The sequence below is a fragment of the Xenopus laevis genome, chromosome 8L (assembly GCF_017654675.1).
Source record: "Xenopus laevis strain J_2021 chromosome 8L, Xenopus_laevis_v10.1, whole genome shotgun sequence".
Lineage (NCBI taxonomy): Eukaryota > Metazoa > Chordata > Amphibia > Anura > Pipidae > Xenopus > Xenopus laevis.
In genome coordinates, this window is record NC_054385.1 from 116,548,469 (window position 1) to 116,569,755 (window position 21,287).

A 21,287-nucleotide genomic window follows, 5' to 3' on the forward strand; every position below is an offset into this window, starting at 1 on the left:
CTCTCTTCTTCTGAAGTATTATAACATTATACTACTGTCCACATACAGAATAACTACTGGCCAGGCAGAACTATCACTGGGATGTTATTTTTAGGACCCAATAAGCCTAGTTTTTTTTCTTTCTCAGATCCCATACATTCCAGTGTAAAAGAAAGTACAGGTATGGGACCTGTTATCCAGAATGCTTGGGAAATGGGGTTTTCTGGATAACGGATCTTTCTGTAATTTGTATCTTCATACTGTAAGTCTACTAAAAAAATATTTAAACATTAAATAAACCCAATAGGCTGCTTTCACTTCCATTGAGGATTAATTATATCTTAGTTTGGATCAAGTACAAAGTACTGTTTTATTATTACAGAGAAAAAATATTTTTTATTTAAATTTGGATTGTTTGGATAACATGGAGTCTATGGGAGATTGCCTTCCCATAATTCGGAGCTTTCTGGATAATAGGTTTCTGGATAACAGATCCCATACCTGTACATGTTAAGTTGTGTTAGTGTGTGCACATTACAGGTATGGGAAGGGATCCATTATCCAGAAACCCATTATCAGGAAAGTTCCCGAATTACAGAAAGGCCATCACCCATGGGGGCAAATTCACTAAAGCATGAAGCAGCTAATGCAAATTCGCCAGCGGGATGTAATTTCGTTACTTCGTCGATTTACTAACGGATGCTGGCGTAAATTTGCTAGCGAAGTGGACCTACTCTAGCGCTACTTCGCACCCTTACACCAGGCGAAGTCGCTATGGCGAAGGGACGTAACTAACTAATTCACTAACTTGCGCATTTTACTGAACGTTACATCTTGCTCCAGACTTGCCTGGCGCCCTGGCGAAGTGCGGCAAAGGCGTCGCTAGCGTATTTTCGATGCTTAGTGAATTTGCCCTATAGACTCCATTTGATCCAAACAATCCAGATTTTTTCTCTGTAATAATAAAACAGTAGCTTGTACTTGATCCCAACTAAGATATAATTAATCCTTATTGGAAGCAAAACCAGCTTATTTTGTTTATATAATGTTTGCATGAATTTCTAGTAGTCTTCAGGTATGAATACTGTATCTAAATTACTAGGTCCCGAGCAATCTGGATAACAGATCCCAAACCTGTATGAATCATGCACAATTTGCAGCAAATGCCTTTTTCCCTTACCGCCCACTAGCAGGAAGAGAGCGGGGGATGTGAGGGTGGTCCTGGGAGGGATCTTCTGTTGTGCTCTTTCATGAGACTGTTGTGGTGAGGGGATTGGCTAAATCTTATCCTCCCTAAAATGTCATGGCTTGGGGCCTTCTGCTGCATGTTTCTGTCTCTTCAACTCTTGTAATATAAAGCCAACCATAAACATACTGATAAGAATCCATTTTGTGTGATGTTTTTGCTACCCAAACCCATTTACCATCTGTCAAAGGTTAATTTAGAAGATACCTGACTAAATGCATGATGCCAATGATAAAGTTTGGTAGAGAAGGAATAATGATCTGTTTATAATGGTCTGTTTTTCCATGGTTTGACCTAGGCCTCCAGTGAAATCAAATATTTGGGTTACAGCATAACATGACAATTCTTCCTATTAAGTGCAACAATTTGAGGACGGCTTCCTGTTTTGGTGCAATAATGTTCCCTTACACAAAACCAGGTCTATGCAGAATTGGTTTGCGGACATGGAACCTTAATAAAGACCTGATCTCAACCCAACCGGACCTCTGTGAGATTAATTAGAACCCCAGCTGTGAGGCAGGTCTGATCCCCAATATCAGTGTCCAAACTCACTATTGATTGTGTGGCTGAATGGAACCAAATCCCACCAACATTGTTTCAACATCTAGTGGGAGCCTTCCCATAAGAGTAGGGTCTGTTAATGGAATAAAGATGGGACCATTTTCAAGTGTTCAGATACCTATGGTACTAGAGGGTATAGTTTATATATTTCCAGTCACCTGGAGACACATCTGCCCAGATAACAGAAAAGAAGGAAACTATCAGAAGAACAGCTTTTTATAGAACTACATTATCACTGCCCATTGCTTTCCACCACAACTCCAAACTTTATTTAATAATTGTTCCCCTTCAATGTACAAGTCAAGTCAAGAGTCAAGACTGAGTTTATTGTCATTTCATCCATATAAGTTTGTACAGTACACAGTGAAATGAAACAACGTTCCTCTAGGACCCTGGTGCTACACACAACATACAGTAGATGTACCCGACAACAGACAAAAAGTGCAAGTGCAAAAATATGCAACTCCTGCAAGACAGGACAGCACAGTGCAGGGACAGGACAAGGCAGTGCACACTCAGCAGATGTAATATGTTAAGTAAATAATGCTAAACGTCAGACATGATGGGTGTATAATTGTGATATGACAGTAGCAAGAACATGATAAAGTGCAGACATGCTCATGGAGAATAATTGTATCCAATGGCTATTTAATTATACAATGGCATACAGTGGCTGTGTAATGTTGTGGTATATAGTAAGGTCAGATGGAGTGTGTTGCACTCCATGACAGTTCAGTTCCCAGCCCAGACAGTGATACAGCTGCTCAGGATGCTCTCGATAGTCCCTCTGGCTCACTTGAGTATGGATGGTGGGAGATGGGATTTCCTCAGCTTGCGCAGGAAGTAAAGGCGCTGTTGGGCTTTCTTGGCTAAGTAGCTGGTGTTGTGGGACCAGGAGAGGTTCTCCGCCAGGTGGACGCCACGGAATTTGGTGCTTTTGGCAATCTCCACATTAGAGCCATTGATGTACAGTGGCAGGTGGTAAAGAAAGCACCTTGTGATCCAGAGAGGCCACTGCAATCTACTGTAGCGCCGCCATCTTGTTCACCACTAGGTTCACTATCTCCCTCAAGGTGCCCCACATCACCAGGCCAGCAGTCTGCCCTGCAGTTCAGGCCCCAGCTCGGTCCCGGGTACCTTTACTACTCGAGTCCCGGCTTCTGTTGAGGAGGTAGGCCCCATTTTGTTCTCCGGCTCTGTGTGTGCTAGAGAGCCAGTTTTTCCTCCTTTAGGCAGCGGACCCTTTTAGGCTGCTGGTGTGGGAGATGTTGGTAGAAGGGGACTTGTAAAGCACAGATGGGTGCAGATTTTAACAGTGCCCTGGGAGCCCTTGCAAAACAGTAGGTGCAGCAAAAATTAATTCCACAAGAAATTTAGAAATCTTGAATATTAGAGGGGTCATTCACAAAACCCCATGCAGTGTCCAGAATGGCTACATTGTAAAACAGAATTTAGTTTACCCTATCAAACAGGCAATGGTTAGAATAAGAGATGGGAATATGAATAGGAGGGGCCTGAATAGAAAAAAAGGTAATAGAAGAAACATTAACAAAAAATGTGTATCCTCACAGAGCAATCATTGTTTGGCTACTGGGGTCATTGACCCCCCATCTGACAAATGAAAAGAGATAGAAGAAGGAGACAATTTAAAAAAATGAAAAGAAAGCCAGTAGCACACTGAGTCAGGTTGCAGTTGTGTTCAAAAAGAATTATTTTATTAAGCCCATATGCAAAAAAGGCAACGTTTCGAGCCTACTAGGCCCTTTCTCAAGCCCAAGGCTTTTCAAACAAAGGGATATGGATTTCTATACAGATTTACCCATTTGTGATATCCCGTTTAATGTAGTCGGCATGAATATTTTATTTAAACATGAAAACAATATTATGGGGCAGATTTTTTTAAAGGTCGAGTTGTTTTTTTCCATGGAAAATGTGAGTTTTCGAGGGTATTTGCGTTAAAAAGAACTCAAATTTTTCGAGATGTGTTATACCCCAACCATGGAAATAGCTTGAATCCTGTCTAGGTCATGTAGAAGTCAATGGCAGATGGCCTTCATGACATTCAAGTTTTTTTTCGGAGGAAAATTCAATTCGAGTTTCGTTAGTATTTGATTCGAACACAATTCAAATTTTCGGGTCCTTCCCATTCGATCGTATTTTAGACGTTCAAATTTTTTCATAAACAACCTCACATTCGAGTTGAGTACATTCGAATTTATTAGAGTAACATAAAATTCACCTCAATTTGAAATTTGACCTTTGATAAATCTGCCCCTAAATGTCTAGTCAATAAATCAGTAATCAAACAGACTTATTTCAATGGAATTCATTTGAACAGTTTTTCTAATTATTTCTGAAAATAAACTGAAGTGTTGGTGCTTGTATTTGATTCTCCTTGTGAGGTTTATATAATGCTATGTTTGTAATCAGGGACAAACTTCCTATATAAGCACCTGAGGGTCTGGGTATAGAAAAAAACCTTAAAGCCCTTTAATCTGCTTGTATCAAGTGACATTATCTCTGCCTCCCCAGCATAACAAATGAAACAGTATAGAACTTTTTTGCATTCATAGACTCTCTGTTGTTTCTTCTTTCTTGGGGGCAAATTCACTAAGCGCCGAACGCTAGTGTTAATTCGCTAGCGTTTGGCATTTTCGTTACTGCACAAATTCACTAAGGAACACTGGCGTAGATTCGCTAGTGTTACTTCGCACCCTTACGCCTGGCGAATTTTCGCTACGGACGTAACTACGCAAATTCACTAATGTGCGCAGTGTACTAAACGCTACCTTTTACGCTAGACTTCCTTCGCCACCTCAGACCCGGCGAAGCGCAATAGAGTAGATAGGGATTGCTTCAAAAAAAGTCAACATTTTTTCTAAGTCCCAAAAAAACGCTGGCGTGTTTTCTACATTATGGGTGATAGGCTGAAAAAGATCGAAAAATTTTTTGGGGCTCCCCTCCTTCCCCCCTACATTTCCTGACTCATGGCAACTTACCTATACAGTGGGCACATGTTTAGGGCAAAATACATTTTTTATTTGATGTTTTGAAGGTTTTCTAGGCATTTGTAGTGCTGATACGTATTCCTCCATTGAAATTTGAATTTGGCGCCGTATGCAAATTAACCTTCGCAAGCGTAACCTCGCTTCACTTAGCGAATCAACACTAGCGCAACTTCGCAACCTTACGCTACCCCTGTGCGCAACTTCGGATTTTAGTGAATTTGCGGAGCGCTGGCGAAACTACGCCTGGCGAAGTGCGGCGAAGCGCGGCAAAGTTGCGCCTGGCGCAACTACGAATCTTAGTGAATTTGCCCCTTGGCCTCCAATACAAAACTATCTATAAATAAAGAATTTACAAAATAAGTTTGCTGCTTAATTTTCTATGGTAACTGTAAACATATCCAGGGGGCACTGTGCTGTATTCGGAGAGGGTGTAATATATTTTGGAATCTGTTATACAATAATCTATTGTAACTAAAACTGTGTCCTCTGAAAACCTTTGTTTCATACTGAAGGTGTGAGAACAATTCAAGGTCCAGCAGATTCCATTGAAGTCTTACCATCATCATCATCATTAAATTGTGGTATGTTATACAAGCACATTATTTTAGTGCCTGGATATTCCAGATAAGCAGTGCATAGAGGATATGTAGAGTCTCATTGTGGGAACATGCAATGTGGATTGGTGGCTAGATCCAGCCAGTTTGTTGAATTTGTAGACAGCAACATGTCCTGCAAGTGTATCTTTTTGGTAAGGTGAAGAATTATTAAAATAATTTCTTTATAGATTCCCAAAGCCCTGAAATTTTATTTCGGCTTATTTCACCACTATAGTCCTTGTAAACTTTTCCAATTTCTTGTCCACCTTTTTCCACAGTCTTGCCAATGTCTTCGGCACAATGTTTGATACGGTCATAATCCCGAGATTCCTTTATGGCTTCTATAGCATTGCTAATTGCCCCTCCTGTAGGAAAGTAACAAATAATGAATGAAGAGAACATCAGAAGTGGTGCATTATGGGTCAGAATCAATTCAGTGAGAAAAGGGTTATCACGTGATAAGTCATGGACGAGATTGAATTTGAGAGGCAATTCAATTCAGAAAAACGTATCTCGTGAAAACTCAATTGAAGGGAAAAAACTGGAACTGAATTAGGGTAAAAGTTTTTTTCTACTCTAACACACTTCCAGTTGGTCTTTTATGCTCTTTGGTTTTTGACTTTTTTAAAGGACGGTGAAAGAAAATTACTCTGGGGTACCAAATTATTGTTCACAATTAATTTTTTCTCAAATTTGAAGGTACCAATGATGGTTTAAAACTGGTTTGGGATTCCACTGAATATTTTGAGGAAGGTTTGATTTTTGGCCGAATTAAAAAATAATGGATTTATTGCATCTTCAAATATTAATAGCAATAAAATACCTTTAGGAATTCCGGTTTTGCCAGGGTCAGTTGATTAAAAACTGAGATTTTTCAAAAAGGACACAAAAAAATTAAGACCACTTGCTAATTGTTTTAGAATATGACTGCCTACAACAAATGTAACAAACTGTATCTTTATGTAAATGCTAGTTACCTTTGTCTGACGGTTTATTCTTATCCTTAATAGGATTTGTAGTTTTATTGAATGCTGCAACTGCCTGTGGCTGCTGAGAAGAGAAGAAAAACATATTAAAATGTTATTGATCATTTTGGTCAATTTTATATTTAAAGTTAAAAATATAACACAATGTTTAATTTACTTTAATAACAAAATATTTCCAATTATTTAAGCATAGGAATTACAAATTACCTCAATCATACCTACAACAAGCAAAAGCAATTTCTCCCTTGCCATTTGAAACATTAGCTCTATCAGGCCTCCCACAAAAGGGCTTAATCTCAAAAATTTAGAAATTGCAGACTCCTTGATTAGACACCAGTATATGAACAAATGGAACAGAACTTTTACACAGCAACCAACCGACGAAGATTGGATTTCGATTTGGGCCAATGCAAAAAAAATACTGACCTGTACCAAAAAAAAGAAAGCGCATACAAGGTGCTTATGTTCTGGTATCATACTCCGGACAAACTACAATGTTTCCTGACCATCCCAACACTTGCTGGAGAAATTGTGAGGAGAAGGGAACTTTTCTCCATATTTTTTGGACCTGTCCCAAACTACAACACTTCTGGGATGAAATAGCCAAGTTGCTAACTACATGAACTACTCATACTCTGCCAAAAGATCCACTAACATTTTTACTGAGTAGACCATTCCCTTAGCTCACCAAACATTCGCAGACACTGGCTAATCAGGTCTTCACGGCCGCACGACTGGCCATAGCCAATAACTGGAAATCTGTCAATCCTCCAACGCTTTCGGAAGTTTCGAACAGAGTAAACAGTAATAACGTTTTTGAGGGGCGGATGGCATATTTACAAAGCAAAACAGACCGATGTTTGAAGGTCTGGTCTATCTGGGAACTCAGGGATGTATCTACCTAAACACCGACAGAGCTTAACAGTACTAAGGGAAAGCCCAAATAGTCACAAACAGGCAAAACTATTATTGGATCATAGAAACATGGAGATAGCAGGCTGACACATTGCTACTAACAACTACTATTTCTCTTTTCTGTGCTCTTCATCCCCTCCCTCGACCTACCCTTCTCCTATCCCCTTTCACCAGCCCAGTTCAAACTCTCTTTCTTTTTATGTTATGGAATTTTCTTTCTGTAAACTAAGATTCTTAACACTATTGTAAGAAAATGATAATGCTCAAATGTGTATACGTTTAAATTGTCTCAATAAAATTATGTTACAAAAAAAAAAAAGAAATTACAAATTACTTCTGAAACAAACAACTTACATATCTAAGAGACATGGTTTCTATAGCAGGAGGGATAGTTATTCTAGTTGAGTTTTGGGGAGATTTCACAAATTTTCGAATTTAGATTCATTGGGGTAAAATATGTTGATATGGCTGAAGATATATGAACTGTTTTGGAACAATTATGTGGAAAGTGTGTATCTGAAACTAATGACCTCTTTGGCCCTGATCAGGGGCCACCAGGAGAAAACAGAACTGGCACACAGGTAGGCAGGTACTTGAAAACAGAAGAAAGCTTTACTGTAAACACTAGCAAAGTGGGCAAGGAAAGAAGGTAGGCACTGGCAAAAATAGGGTAAAGAGGGTTTCCCTTGAAAACTCTATTAATTCGAGTATTTCAGTTTTTCACCCCGACTACACTGATTCGGGTTTCTTGCAATCTAGTTTTTTCTTAAATTAAAAAAGTTGAGTTGTAAGTTCATTCAAGTTCATTTGAGGTCTAAAAAAGCTCACAGAGCTCTAAAATTTGACCTTTGATAAATAACCCCCTATGGGTGGATCAGAGTGGACTGGCAATATCTCCACTTTGACAAAGATTGGGACAAAATGATGCAGTATACTGCTAGGGCCACTCATTCAGGTGATCCAGCACAAAACGGACATAATTCTCCCTTACCACTGAGAAGCAAGCACTCATGCATCCATGGGATCAAATCATCACACAATTTGGGGTATATTGCACATCAGTTCTCATGACTCCCTCAATGGGAAAGCCTAACTTTTAACCAAAAATTCGCTAAACGGCAAAAAATTCATGAAACGCATTGAAGTCAATGGACGGCAAAATAATTTTGGCGCCCGTCAGTTTTTATACACGCAACAATTTTTGGTGACGAGGCAGATTTTCCCCCGTCGAACTGTTGCTTCAGTTTCGTGAATTAATTTGCATGCAGTGGAAATTCACCACAAATTCACGTCTGGCGAATTTATTCGCCCATCACTGGCAAAAATAACAAGGTTTCTTGAGACATACTATGGAAGAGGACCTGAGAACCCATCAGCTAATGGGAAATACATTTCTGCCACCTCTTAACAAACGTTTCTCTTACAGAGAGATAAGATTCAAAGATAGTCAATTAGCCTTCTTGTTTAATACAATTGAAAGAAAAACTCAGACTATGTCAACCTCCTATGGACCTAACTCCTAAAAATGAACACTTATCTTAAGGTGGCCATACACAGAGAGATCCGCTCGTTTGGCGATGTCGCCAAAGGAGCGGATCTCTCTCCGATATGCCCACCTTGAGGTGGGCAATATCGGGCTATCGTGGGCCCTAGGGCCCAACAATCCGATCCTAGCGAACGGGCAGTCGGATCGCGGGACCGCATCAACGAACAGATGCGGCCATGATCCAACGGGATTTTTACATAGTAACATACATAGTAAGTAAGGTTGAAAAAAGACACATGTCCATCGAGTTCAACCTTTTTTTTTTTTTTTTTTTATTAACTACCTATCTGCCAGTTGATCCAGAGGAAGGCAAAAAACCCATCTGAAGCCTCTCCAATTTGCCTTAGAGGGGGAAAAATTCCTTCCTGATTCCAAAATGGCAATCGGACTAGTCCCTGGATCAACTTGGACTATGAACTATTTCCCATAACCCTGTATTCCCTTACTTGCTAAAAAGCCATCCAACCCCTTCTTAAAGCTATCTAATGTATCAGCCTGTACAACTGATTCAGGGAGAGAATTCCACATCTTCACAGCTCTCACTGTAAAAAACCCCTTCCGAATATTTAGGCGGAACCTCTTTTCTTCTAATCGGAATGGGTGACCTCGTGTCAGCTGGAAAGACCTACTGGTAAATAAAGCATTAGAGAGATTATTATATGATCCCCTTATATATTTATACATAGTCATCATATCACCCCTTAAGCGCCTCTTCTCCAGCGTGCACATCTCCAATTTGGGCAGTCTTTCCTCATAGCTAAAATTTTCAATACCTTTTACCAGCTTAGTTGCCCTTCTCTGTACCCTCTCTAATACAATAATGTCCTGTTTGAGTGATGGAGACCAAAACTGTACGGCATATTCTAGATGGGGCCTTACAAGTGCTCTATACAGTGGAAGAATGACCCCCTCCTCCCTTGACTCTATGCCCCTTTTAATACAGCTCAAGACCTTATTTGCCCTTGATGCTGCTGACTGGCATTGCTTGCTACAGCCAAGTTTATCATCTACAAGGACTCCAAGGTCCTTTTCCATAATGGATTTGGCTAGTGCAGTCCCATTAAGGGTATAAGTGGCTTGGATATTTTTACATCCCAGGTGTATGACTTTACATTTATCAACATTGAATCTCATTTGCCACTTAGCTGCCCAGATTGCCAGTTTGTCAAGATCATGTTGCAAGGATGTCACATCCTGGATGGAATTAATTGGGCTGGATAATTTTGTGTCATCTGCAAACACTGATACATTACTTACAACACCCTCCCCTAAATCATTAATGAACAAGTTAAATAAAAGTGGACCCAATACTGAGCCCTGGGGGACCCCACTAAGAACCTTACTCCAAGTAGAGAATGTCCCATTAACAACCACCCTCTGTACCCGATCCTGTAGCCAGTTTCCTATCCACGTGCAAACGACTTCATTAAGCCCAACAGACCTTAGTTTAGAAAGCAGTCGTTTGTGGGGCACAGTATCAAACACTTTGGCAAAATCCAAATATATCACATCTACTGCCCCCCCACTATCCATAATCTTACTTACCACATCATAAAATGCAATCAAATTCGTCTGACATGACCTATCCTTCATAAAGCCATGCTGATTGTTGCTCATAATGCCATTCATTAGGACAAAATTTTGAATGTGATCCCTTAACAAGCCTTCAAATAATTTGCCCACCACAGATGTCAAGCTTACTGGCCTATAATTGCCAGGCTGAGATCGTAATCCCTTTTTAAATATTGGAATAACATCAGCTTTTCTCCAATCCATAGGCACCATACCAGATGACAGTGAATCTGAGAAAATCAGAAATAAGGGCTGGTCTAAAACTGAACTAAGCTCTCTTAGAACCCGGGGGTGTATGCCATCAGGCCCTGGAGCCTTGTTTACATTAATTTGTATTAAAGCTTTTTGAATCATATCCTGAGTCAGCCACTGACTAGATTGAGCTGAACCATTCGTGCAGTTATTAAGCGACCCTGTGAACCCAGACTCCTCTATTGTATACACTGATGAAAAGAACTGATTTAACACATTTGCCTTATCTGTATCTGTTACAACCATACTGGTACCATTATTTAATGGAGCAACACTCTCAACCTTCATCTTTTTACTATTAATATATTTAAAAAACTTTTTAGGGTTAGTTTTCACCTCCACCGCAATTAACTCTTCATTTATTTTCTTAGCCTTCCGGATTGCTGATTTACAACATTTATTACAGTGTTTATATTCATTAAATGCAGCTTCTGTCCCTACAGATTTGTAGTTTTTAAATGCCTTTCTCTTCTTTCCCATTAACTTCTTTACTTCTGTATTAAGCCACACAGGATGATTCTTAGAGCTTCTACGTTTAGTCCTTAAGGGAATAAATTGAGAACAGTAATGATTTAATATCATTTTAAAGGACAACCATTTCTGTTCTGTGTTTTTAGCTGAAAACCTAATGCCCCAATCAATGCTCTGTAGGGCAGCCCTCAAGGCACTAAAATTAGCTTTTGCAAAATTCAGTATATTTTTGTTTTTTGCACCAGACATTAAATGATATAACATTATGGTCACTATTACCCAGGGGTTCAATGACTTGCACATTTGCTATAAGTTCTGGGTCATTTGAGATCACTAAATCAAGAATAGCATTTTTTCTGGTAGGCTCCTCAACAACCTGTGCTAAAAAACTGTCGTGCAATAAGTCTATAAACTTGTTCCCATTAACTGATCTGGCAGTACCGTTGCTCCAGTCAATATCTGGGTAATTAAAATCCCCCATTATCATTACTTTACCTAAACTAGCAGCCTTTTCTATTTGCATTAGGAGCTTTGTCTCTTCCTCCTCACTTACATTAGGGGGTCTATAGCATACGCCTACAATTAATTTGCTGGATTCTTTACAATTGGTGAAGAACTCCACCCATACGACTTCTGCCCCCTCATTTTCTAACATAACCTCCTCCTTTATATGAGCTTTTAAATCCTGCCTAACAAACAGACATATCCCTCCTCCTTTTCTATTGCCTCTGTCCCTCCGAAACAAAGTATAGCCACTGATATTTACTGCCCAGTCATGCGACTCATTCAGCCATGTTTCGGCCACACCAATCACATCATATTTTCCTTCCATCACCAGCAGCTCCAGCTCTCCCATTTTACCAGTCAGACTTCTTGCATTTGTAAACATACATTTAATACTGGCACCATATTGAACATATGACATGTGCTCCTCCCTATCCTTAACAGTATCCCCAGCCAAATCTCCTCCCCCATTTTCCCTTTCTTTGCCCACTATCTCATCTAACCTGTCTACCACTGAATCTTTTACGGAACCCTCCCCCCCACACCTAGTTTAAAATCTCCTCCAACCCTCTAGCCATCTTCTCTCCCAAAACAGCTGCACCATCATCATTGAGGTGCAGCCCATCCCTAGCAAAGAGCCTGTAGCCGACTGAAAAATCAGCCCAGTTCTCCAAAAACCCAAAACCCTCCTCCCTACACCAATCTTTCAGCCACGCATTAATCTCCCTACGCTCCCGCTGTCTCCTTAGCGTTGCTCGTGGCTCAGGTAATATCTCTGAGAAAATTACCTTGGAAGTCCTCGCCCTCAGCTTTGAACCTAGTTTTTTAAAATCATTTTTGAGGACTTCACCACCTCCTCTAACTTTGTCATTGGTACCTATGTGTACCAAGACCGCTGGGTCTTCCCCAGCCCCTCCCAATAATCTGTCCACTCGTTCCACCACATGCCGAACCCTAGCACCAGGCAAGCAGCAGACTGTTCGGCATGTAGGGGCCTTGCGACAGATTACCCTATCCACCTTTCTAATAATTGAATCCCCTATAACTAGAACCTGCCTTTCCTTCCTTGCACTCCCCCCACCACCCGTATTAGAGCCACTGCCTCCCGGGGTGCTCCGAGAGTCAGCCTGCTCCATACACGCCAGTTCGGAGTTTTCCTCCCCAGCATCTTCAGCCAAAACGGCGAATTTGCTGTTTTGGACAAACTGTGGACCAGCCCCCCTACTCTTCTGTCCCCTACTTCCCCTCTTGACTGTCACAAACCTTCCTCCCTCATTAGCCTCGCCTGCCCCTTCTCCTCCCCCCACTCCACTAGCCCCTGCCAGTGGTTGCTCTGCGAGCCTCCTTTCCTCCCCCTCGTTTGCCGATGCTCTCAGTGCTGCAAGTTCACCCCTTAGAGTCTGCAGCTCAGATTCCAAGATGAAAACCCACCGACATCTCTCACATGTAAATACTGCATGGAACTGCTGCTCCAACACCACATACATGTGACAAGACACACACTGAGTAATACCAGCAAACCCACTCATATTTACACTGGGTACTTACAGTCTCCCAAATGTAATTCCTCACCAACACCTTTTCAGTTTTAAACGCCTTAAGGTTTTTAACGCTGCTTAACACTTAATTCACATGCAACACTCGCTAAGCAGCTCCCACACTCGCTTTGCCTTCACAAGTGTAAGGTTTCAACCAGAGCACACAAAGCCTGTTCAGAATTTACCTGATTAACCCCTCCCCCTTAACTAGAAGAAAGAGGGAAAGGAGAAAAAAAAAATGCTATTTGCTACCAGCAGTAAATAAAAACCCTTATTAACTTTTTTTTTTTTTTTTTTTTTTTAATGTTCCCCTTAGACCTCTAAAGCTAAAACACAAAAAGAAAGTAAATGCACTTAATCTATCAACTAGTTTACCCCAAAGAGAGAAAAGAAAAAGCTGTTTGTCTCAGTCAGATAACTCACAGAACACACAGCAGTCAGTTATTTGCACTTACTCCCTCCTTGCACCCAGCACTCCCAGCATGCACAGCAAACACCAACGCCTTAAGGTTTTTAACGCTGCTTAACACTTAATTCACATGCAACACTTCGATCACATGCAACACTCGCTAAGCAGCTCCCACACTCGCTTTGCCTTCACAAGTGTAAGTCCCATCCGATCGAGATCTGGCCGACTTTCGCCCAGATCTCGATCGGGGAAGCCCGTCAGGGGCCCCCATACACGGGCCAATAAGCTACTCAGTCTGTCGGCAGCTTTTACCGGCCCGTGTATGGCCACCTACACTGAGAAACTTGTATCAACCCAGGTCATACAGACAACATTTGGGTGGCTTGTGAGCCTCTGGCACCTCAAAAATCATTTAGTATTTTTTTTTTTCAATACAAAAAAAACAAACTCACCACATTTTTTTTCTTTTCTTCTTTATCAATTGCAGCTACAACTAAACACAGCAAAATACAGTTAGTCTTGTCCATGTGCCCATCATTCTACAGAAATGTATAATGCATAAGAGCCAGATGCTGAACCTTTCTAATGCTTCTATATACAGACTTTTTAAAAGGGCGCCACTCTCCTGTGATGTACAGTACTATAACACATTGTCTCTCCCTTTTAATATTCCTTCTCTATAGTAATTTATTAATATGCCGGTCTTTCTTAAAAATTAGGTTTCCCTTAAATTAAGTTTTAGTATACTACAGACAGTTGTAAGACTATATTTAGATTCTAGTTTATATAAAGTATTATATAATAGTGCTGAGGACCGTGTCGGTTGTTTATAAATTAAGTATTTCAATGAATAATCTGAAGGTCTCCTGATTGCTAGGTCTGCCCTTAAATTAGCATCCAACCACTGGTTGGCAACACTGAAAGGTAAATATGGGGAGGGACGGAAAAGACACTTAGGGGCAAATTCACCAAGGGTCGAATATCGAGGGTTAATTAACCCTCGATATTCGACTGGGAATTAAAATCCTTTAGCGCAAAAACTACGATCGAAGGAATAATCGTTCGATCGAACGATTAAATCCTTCGAATCGAACGATTCAAAGGATTTTAATCCAACGATCGAAGGATTATCCTTCCACCAAAAAAACTTAGGCAAGCCTATGGGGACCTTCCCCGTAGGCTAACATTGGGTTCGGTAGGTTTTAGATGGCGAACTAGGGGGTCGAATTTTTTTCTTAAAGAGACAGTACTTCGACTATCGAATAGTCGAAAGATTTTTAGTTTGAATCCTTCGATTAGATGTCGTAGTTGAAGGTCGAAGTAGCCCTTTCGATGGTCGAAGTAGCCCAAAAAACACTTCGAAATTCGAATTTTGTTTACTTCGAATCCTTCACTCGAAGTTAATGAATTGGCCCCTTATTGAAATAAAGAATCTAGCCCCAGAATGAATGGTAAGTTTTGTTTTATTTTTTACAGAGATGCAAATGGAAATAGAAAAATTAAAAAGAAAAATGTAATTCATATACTACTAAATTTTAGGGGATATGGCCCTCGTGCTGCAACATGTATTTTACAGTTTTAAGGCCCAACATAAATTACTGTAGGCATCTAAAGAAAGATGATTTTCTAGTTAACAAACAATACTATTCAAGGTTCATGGACTTTTATGGAATCCATGGATTTACAGTAATCTTACACTACAGATTTGACTGAATAAATGAAGGTGAAGTGGCACTGTGGATTCCTATGATGGAAAATAGTGCCTTTCTGGGTTCAGTTATCTCTTCCACTAAAGGGCTCGTCTTCAATTTTGCACTGAATTTCTTCTCCTTAAAATCATTGCTATGAGTTATAATTAGTTTTTTTTCCACAGCCAATTCATTCTTGGCATTTTACTGACCTCTCTTTACAGTTCTCTTTTTAGAAAAGCTGTCATATCCTGCATCTTCTGATCTCTGTAGAGCAAAACATAAGTACAATACTGAGGCATTTATAAACAAAAGTGTATCGACCTATCAACTCATCCAGCCCCACACCACCATTGTAGCTTCAGCCCCTAATTAAACCTTGCATAGTGCCCTGGCTATATCACAACATTGATAAAGATTCCGTTGAGCCCACTCATTTAGATTATCTAGCACAAATAGTTCTAGTTTTGTCTTATACATTCAGCGATAAATGTGTCACTTTTAAAAACTGTCCTGACTGTCCTGAAATTGAATTTTAGTGAATCTGTTCCATTTTTATTGCTGTCAGATGATGTACAAAGATGACGATAAAGGGAGTGCATGGGTTGGGTATAGTTAGGGTTGCCACCCAGCCAGTATTTTACCGGCCTAGCCGGTAAAACACCTGCCGGGGCCGGTATTACAAATTTACTGGCAATGTAGCTGCCGGCTGCCGGCCATTTACAAAATCCCCTGCCCGCCGATGAAAACGTACATTTTTGTTGGCTTCGGGCGGTAACCGCTTTTGTGACGCTACTCCACATGTTCCCTCCCCCTTTGTGACGCTACTACCCCATGGCTCCACCCATTTTGTGATGCCCCTCCTCGGTTCCACACCCGCCCCTTTCTTTTCTGCCCCCCACCATGGCTGGTAATTTTTTTTTTTTAAAGGTGGCAACCCTAGGTATAGTATATTCTAACCTATAGCTCCTTGTATCTCACCAGCAGATGAAGGCTGTCGGTGTGATAAAAACAACACTTTGGTGGCTTATGGACCCCTGGAGTATCGAATAATATTTAGGGGGTAATTTACTAAGATCCAAATTTATAATATAAATAAAAAAAGCTTGACTAACTTCCCGATGTTAGCTTATTTATTAATAAAAAAAACTCGACTTAATCTGATCGTGAAAATACTTGATAAAATCAAGCAAAAACTCGAATCGTACAAATTTTTCTAGCTTTTTGCCGAATGGCTGTATTTTTTCGAGTCCTTGCCCTAAAACCCCAATAAGGTTGGATATCAGGCAAAACCCAGTGCACACCACGATAATGTCAAATTGGTATAGGTGCCGCTTCCATTGACTTATACAGGACCTCAACAGGTCTGAGATGGAGGATTTTTGAATTCTGGCTTTTTGTGGCATCGGGGAAAATAATAATTTTTTTTTTAATTTTAGTTTTTTTCCCACAATCTGATCAAGTCAAAAAAAAAACAAAAAAAAACTTGATCAGAAAATTGAGTTTAGTAAATAATCCCCTTAGTGTTTTTCTCAGTTCAAAAGAAAGGAGGGGAATACTTTCAGTCTGTTACTCACCTCAGCTTTTTTCATATCTTCGGAGTCTTTTTTAATTGCTGCTATAACCAAACATAGTGAAATGCTGTTAGTTCTATCCAGGTGCCCATCATTCTACAGACATTCATAATTTTTAATTTTGCATTGAATTTCTTTATCAGTTTAAATCTCCTTAAAATCAGTTATAATTAGTTGTTTTTTTTTTCTACAACCAATTCATTCTTGGCATTTCACTGACCTTTCTTTACAATTCTCTTTTTAGAAGAGCTTTCATTGTCTGCATCTTCTGATCTCTGTAGAGCAAAACATAAGTACAATACTGAGGCATTTATAAACAAAAGTGTATCGACCTATCGACTCATCCAGCCCCACACCACTATTGTAGCTTCAGCCCCTTATTAAACCTTGCATAGTGCCCTGGCTATATCACAACATTGATAAAGATTCCGTTGAGCCCACTCATTTAGATTATCTAGCACAAATAGTTCTAGTTTTGTCTTATACATCCATCGTATACATCCAAATGTGTCACTTTTAAAAACTGTCCTGACTGTCCTGAAGTTGAATTTTAGTGAATCTGTTCCCTTTTTATTGCTGTCAGATGATGTACAAAGATGAAGATAATGGAAGTGCATGGATTGGGTATAGTGAGGCTGCATTCAAAAAATCCAAATTTAGAATAATATAAATAAAAAAAGCTTGACTAACTTCCTGATGTTATTTTATTTATTAATAAAAAAAACTCGACTTAATTTGATCGTGAAAATACTTGATAAAATCAAGCAAAAACTCGAATCGTACAAATTTTTCTAGCTTTTTGCCGAATCGCTGTATTTTTTCGAGTCCTTGCCCTAAAACCCAGATAAGGTTGGCTATTCGGGCTAAACCCAGTGCACACCATGATAATGTCAAATTGGTATAGGTGCTGCTTCCATTGACTTATACAGGACCTCAACAGGTCTGAGATGGCGGATTTTTGAATTCTGGCTTTTTGTAGCATCAGGGAAAATAATACATTTTTTTACATTTTTGTTTTTTTTTCCACAATCTGATCAAGTCAAAAAAAAAAACTTGATCAGAAAATTGAGTTTAGTAAATAACCCTCTTAGTGTTTTTCACAGTTCAAAAGAAAGGAGGGGAATACTTTCAGTCTGTTACTCACCTCAGCTTTTTTCATATCTTCGGAGTCTTTTTTAATTGCTGCTATGACCAAACATAGTGAAATGCTGTTAGTTCTAAACAGGTGCCCATCATTCTACAGACATTCATAATTTTTTATTTTGCACTGAATTTCTTTATCAGTTTAACTCTCCTTAAAATCATTGCTATCAGTTATAATTCGTTTTTTTTCTACAGCCAATTCATTCTTGTCATTTCACTGACCTTTCTTTACAATTCTCTTTTTAGAAGAGCTTTCATTGTCTGCGTCTTCTGATCTCTGTAGAGCAAAACATAAGTACAATACTGAGGCATTTATAAACAAAAGTGTATCCACCTATCGACTCATCCAGCCCCACACCACTATTGTAGCTTCAGCCCCTAATTAAACCTTGCATAGTGCCCTGGCTATATCACAACATTGATAAAGATTCCGTTGAACCCACTCATTTAGATTATCTAACACAAATAGTTCTAGTTTTGTCTTATACATTCATCGATAAATGTGTCACTTTTAAAAACTGTCCTGAAGTTGAATTTTAGTGAACCTGTTCCATTTTTATTGCTGTCAGATGATGTACAAAGATGAAGATAAAGGAAGTGCATGGATTGGGTATAGTGAGGCTGCATTCAAAAAATCCAAATTTAGAATAATATAAATAAAAAAAGCTTGACTAACTTCCCGATGTTATTTTACTTATTAATAAAAAAAACTCGACTTAATCTGATCGTGAAAATACTAGATAAAATTAAGCAAAAACTCGAATCGTACAAATTTTTCTAGCTTTTTGCCGAATCGCTGTATTTTTTCGAGTCCTTGCCCTAAAACCCAGATAAGGTTGGATATTCGGGCTAAACCCAGTGCACACCACGATAATGTCAAATTGGTATAGGTGCTGCTTCCATTGACTTATACAGGACCTCAACAGGTCTGAAATGGCGGATTTTTGAATTCTGGCTTTTTGTAGCATCAGGGAAAATAATACATTTTTTTACATTTTTGGGTTTTTTTCCACAATCTGATCAAGTCAAAAAAAAAACTTGATCAGAAAATTGAGTTTAGTAAATAACCCTCTTAGTGTTTTTCACAGTTCAAAAGAAAGGAGGGGAATACTTTCAGTCTGTTACTCACCTCAGCTTTTTTCATATCTTCGGAGTCTTTTTTAATTGCTGCTATAACGAAACATAGTGAAATGCTGTTAGTTCTAACCAGGTGCCCATCATTCTACAGACATTCATAATTTTTTATTTTGCACTGAATTTCTTTATCAGTTTAAATCTCCTTAAAATCATTGCTATCAGTTATAATTCGTTTTTTTTTCTACAGACAATTCATTCTTGGCATTTCACTGACCTTTCTTTACAGTTCTCTTTTTAGAAGAGCTTTCATTGTCTGCGTCTTCTGATTTCTGTAGAGCAAAACACAAGTACAATACTGAGGCATTTATAAACAAAAGTGTATCCACCTATCGACTCATCCAGCCCCACACCACCATTGTAGCTTCAGCCCCTAATTAAACCTTGCATAGTGCCCTGGCTATATCACAACATTGATAAAGATTCCGTTGAGCCCACTCATTTAGATTATCTAGCACAAATAGTTCTAGTTTTGTCTTATACATTCATCGATAAATGTGTCACTTTTAAAAACTGTCCTGACTGTCCTGAAGTTGAATTTTAGTGAATCTGTTCCCTTTTTATTGCTGTCAGATGATGTACAAAGATGAAGATAAAGGAAGTGCATGGGTTGAGTATAGTGAGGCTGCATTCAAAAAATCCAAATTTAGAATAATATAAATAAAAAAAGCTTGACTTACTTCCCGATGTTATTTTATTTATTAATAAAAAAAACTCGACTTAATCTGATCGTGAAAATACTTGATAAAATCAAGCAAAAACTCGAATCGTACAAATTTTTCTACCTTTTTGCCGAATCGCTGTATTTTTTCGAGTCCTTGACCTAAAACCCGATAAGTTTGGATATTCGGGCTAAACCCAGTGGAAACCACGATAATGTCAAATTGGTATAGGTGCCACTTCCATTGACTTATACAGGACCTCAACAGGTCTGAGATGGCGGATTTTTGAATTCTGGCTTTTTGTAGCATCAGGGAAAATAATACATTTTTCTACATTTTTGATTTTTTTTCCGCAATCTGATCAAGTCAAAAAAAAAACTTGATCAGAAAATTGAGTTTAGTAAATAACCCTCTTAGTGTTTTTCACAGTTCAAAAGAAAGGAGGGGAATACTTTCAGTCTGTTACTCACCTCAGCTTTTTTCATATCTTCGGAGTCTTTTTTAATTGCTGCTATAACCAAACATAGTGAAATGCTGTTAGTTCTATCCAGGTGCCCATCATTCTACAGACATTCATAATTTTTTATTTTGCACTGAATTTCTTTATCAGTTTAAATCTCCTTAAAATCATTGCTATCAGTTATAATTCGTTTTTTTTTCTACAGCCAATTCATTCTTGGCATTTCACTGACCTTTCTTTACAGTTCTCTTTTTAGAAGAGCTTTCATTGTCTGCGTCTTCTGATTTCTGTAGAGCAAAACATAAGTACAATACTGAGGCATTTATAAACAAAAGTGTATCCACCTATCGACTCATCCAGCCCCACACCACCATTGTAGCTTCAGCCCCTAATTAAACCTTGCATAGTGCCCTGGCTATATCACAACATTGATAAAGATTCCGTTGAGCCCACTCATTTAGATTATCTAGCACAAATAGTTCTAGTTTTGTCTCATACATTCATCGATAAATGTGTCACTTTTAAAAACTGTCCTGACTGTCCTGAAGTTGAATTTTAGTGAATCTGTTCCCTTTGTATTGCTGTCAGATGATGTACAAAGATGAAGATAAAGGAAGTGCATGGGTTGGGTATAGTGAGGCTGCATTCAAAAAATCCAAATTTAGAATAATATAAATAAAAAAAGCTTGACTAACTTCCCGATGTTATTTTATTTATTAATAAAAAAAACTCGACTTAATCTGATCGTGAAAATACTTGATAAAATCAAGCAAAAACTCGAATCGTACAAATTTTTCTAGCTTTTTGCCGAATCGCTGTATTTTTTCGAGTCCTTGCCCTAAAACCCAGATAAGGTTGGGTATTCGGGCTAAACCCAGTGCACACCATGATAATGTCAAATTGGTATAGGTGCTGCTTCCATTGACTTATACAGGACCTCAACAGGTCTGAGATGGCGGATTTTTGAATTCTGGCTTTTTGTAGCATCAGGGAAAATAATACATTTTTCTACATTTTTGATTTTTTTTCCACAATCTGATCAA

The 21,287-nt window shown here is 39.0% G+C and overlaps 1 protein-coding gene across 16 annotated transcripts in view; it reads right to left on the minus strand.

The window, feature by feature from the left end:
• Positions 1-5,105: 5,105 nt before the first annotated feature.
• Positions 5,106-21,287, minus strand: part of ripk3l.1.L (receptor interacting serine/threonine kinase 3-like, gene 1 L homeolog) — a 31,701-nt gene continuing 15,519 nt past the window's right edge. For 7 of the 16 annotated variants that reach the window (XM_041573456.1, XM_041573448.1, XM_041573454.1 and 4 more), the window contains 12 exons: positions 20,477-20,531; positions 20,255-20,295; positions 19,340-19,394; positions 19,118-19,158; positions 18,211-18,265; positions 17,990-18,030; positions 17,066-17,120; positions 16,849-16,889; positions 15,484-15,538; positions 14,036-14,076; positions 6,368-6,440; positions 5,106-5,755 (listed from right to left, as the gene is read on the minus strand). In XM_041573456.1, coding sequence (XP_041429390.1) covers positions 5,559-5,755; positions 6,368-6,440; positions 14,036-14,076; positions 15,484-15,538; positions 16,849-16,889; positions 17,066-17,120; positions 17,990-18,030; positions 18,211-18,265; positions 19,118-19,158; positions 19,340-19,394; positions 20,255-20,295; positions 20,477-20,531 — 750 coding nt within the window. In that variant the 3' untranslated portion in view covers positions 5,106-5,558. The remainder of the gene's footprint in view (positions 5,756-6,367; positions 6,441-14,035; positions 14,077-15,483; positions 15,539-16,848; positions 16,890-17,065; positions 17,121-17,989; positions 18,031-18,210; positions 18,266-19,117; positions 19,159-19,339; positions 19,395-20,254; positions 20,296-20,476; positions 20,532-21,287) is intronic. The other 9 variants (XM_041573449.1, XM_041573447.1, XM_041573446.1 and 6 more) reach the window with 9 other exon arrangements.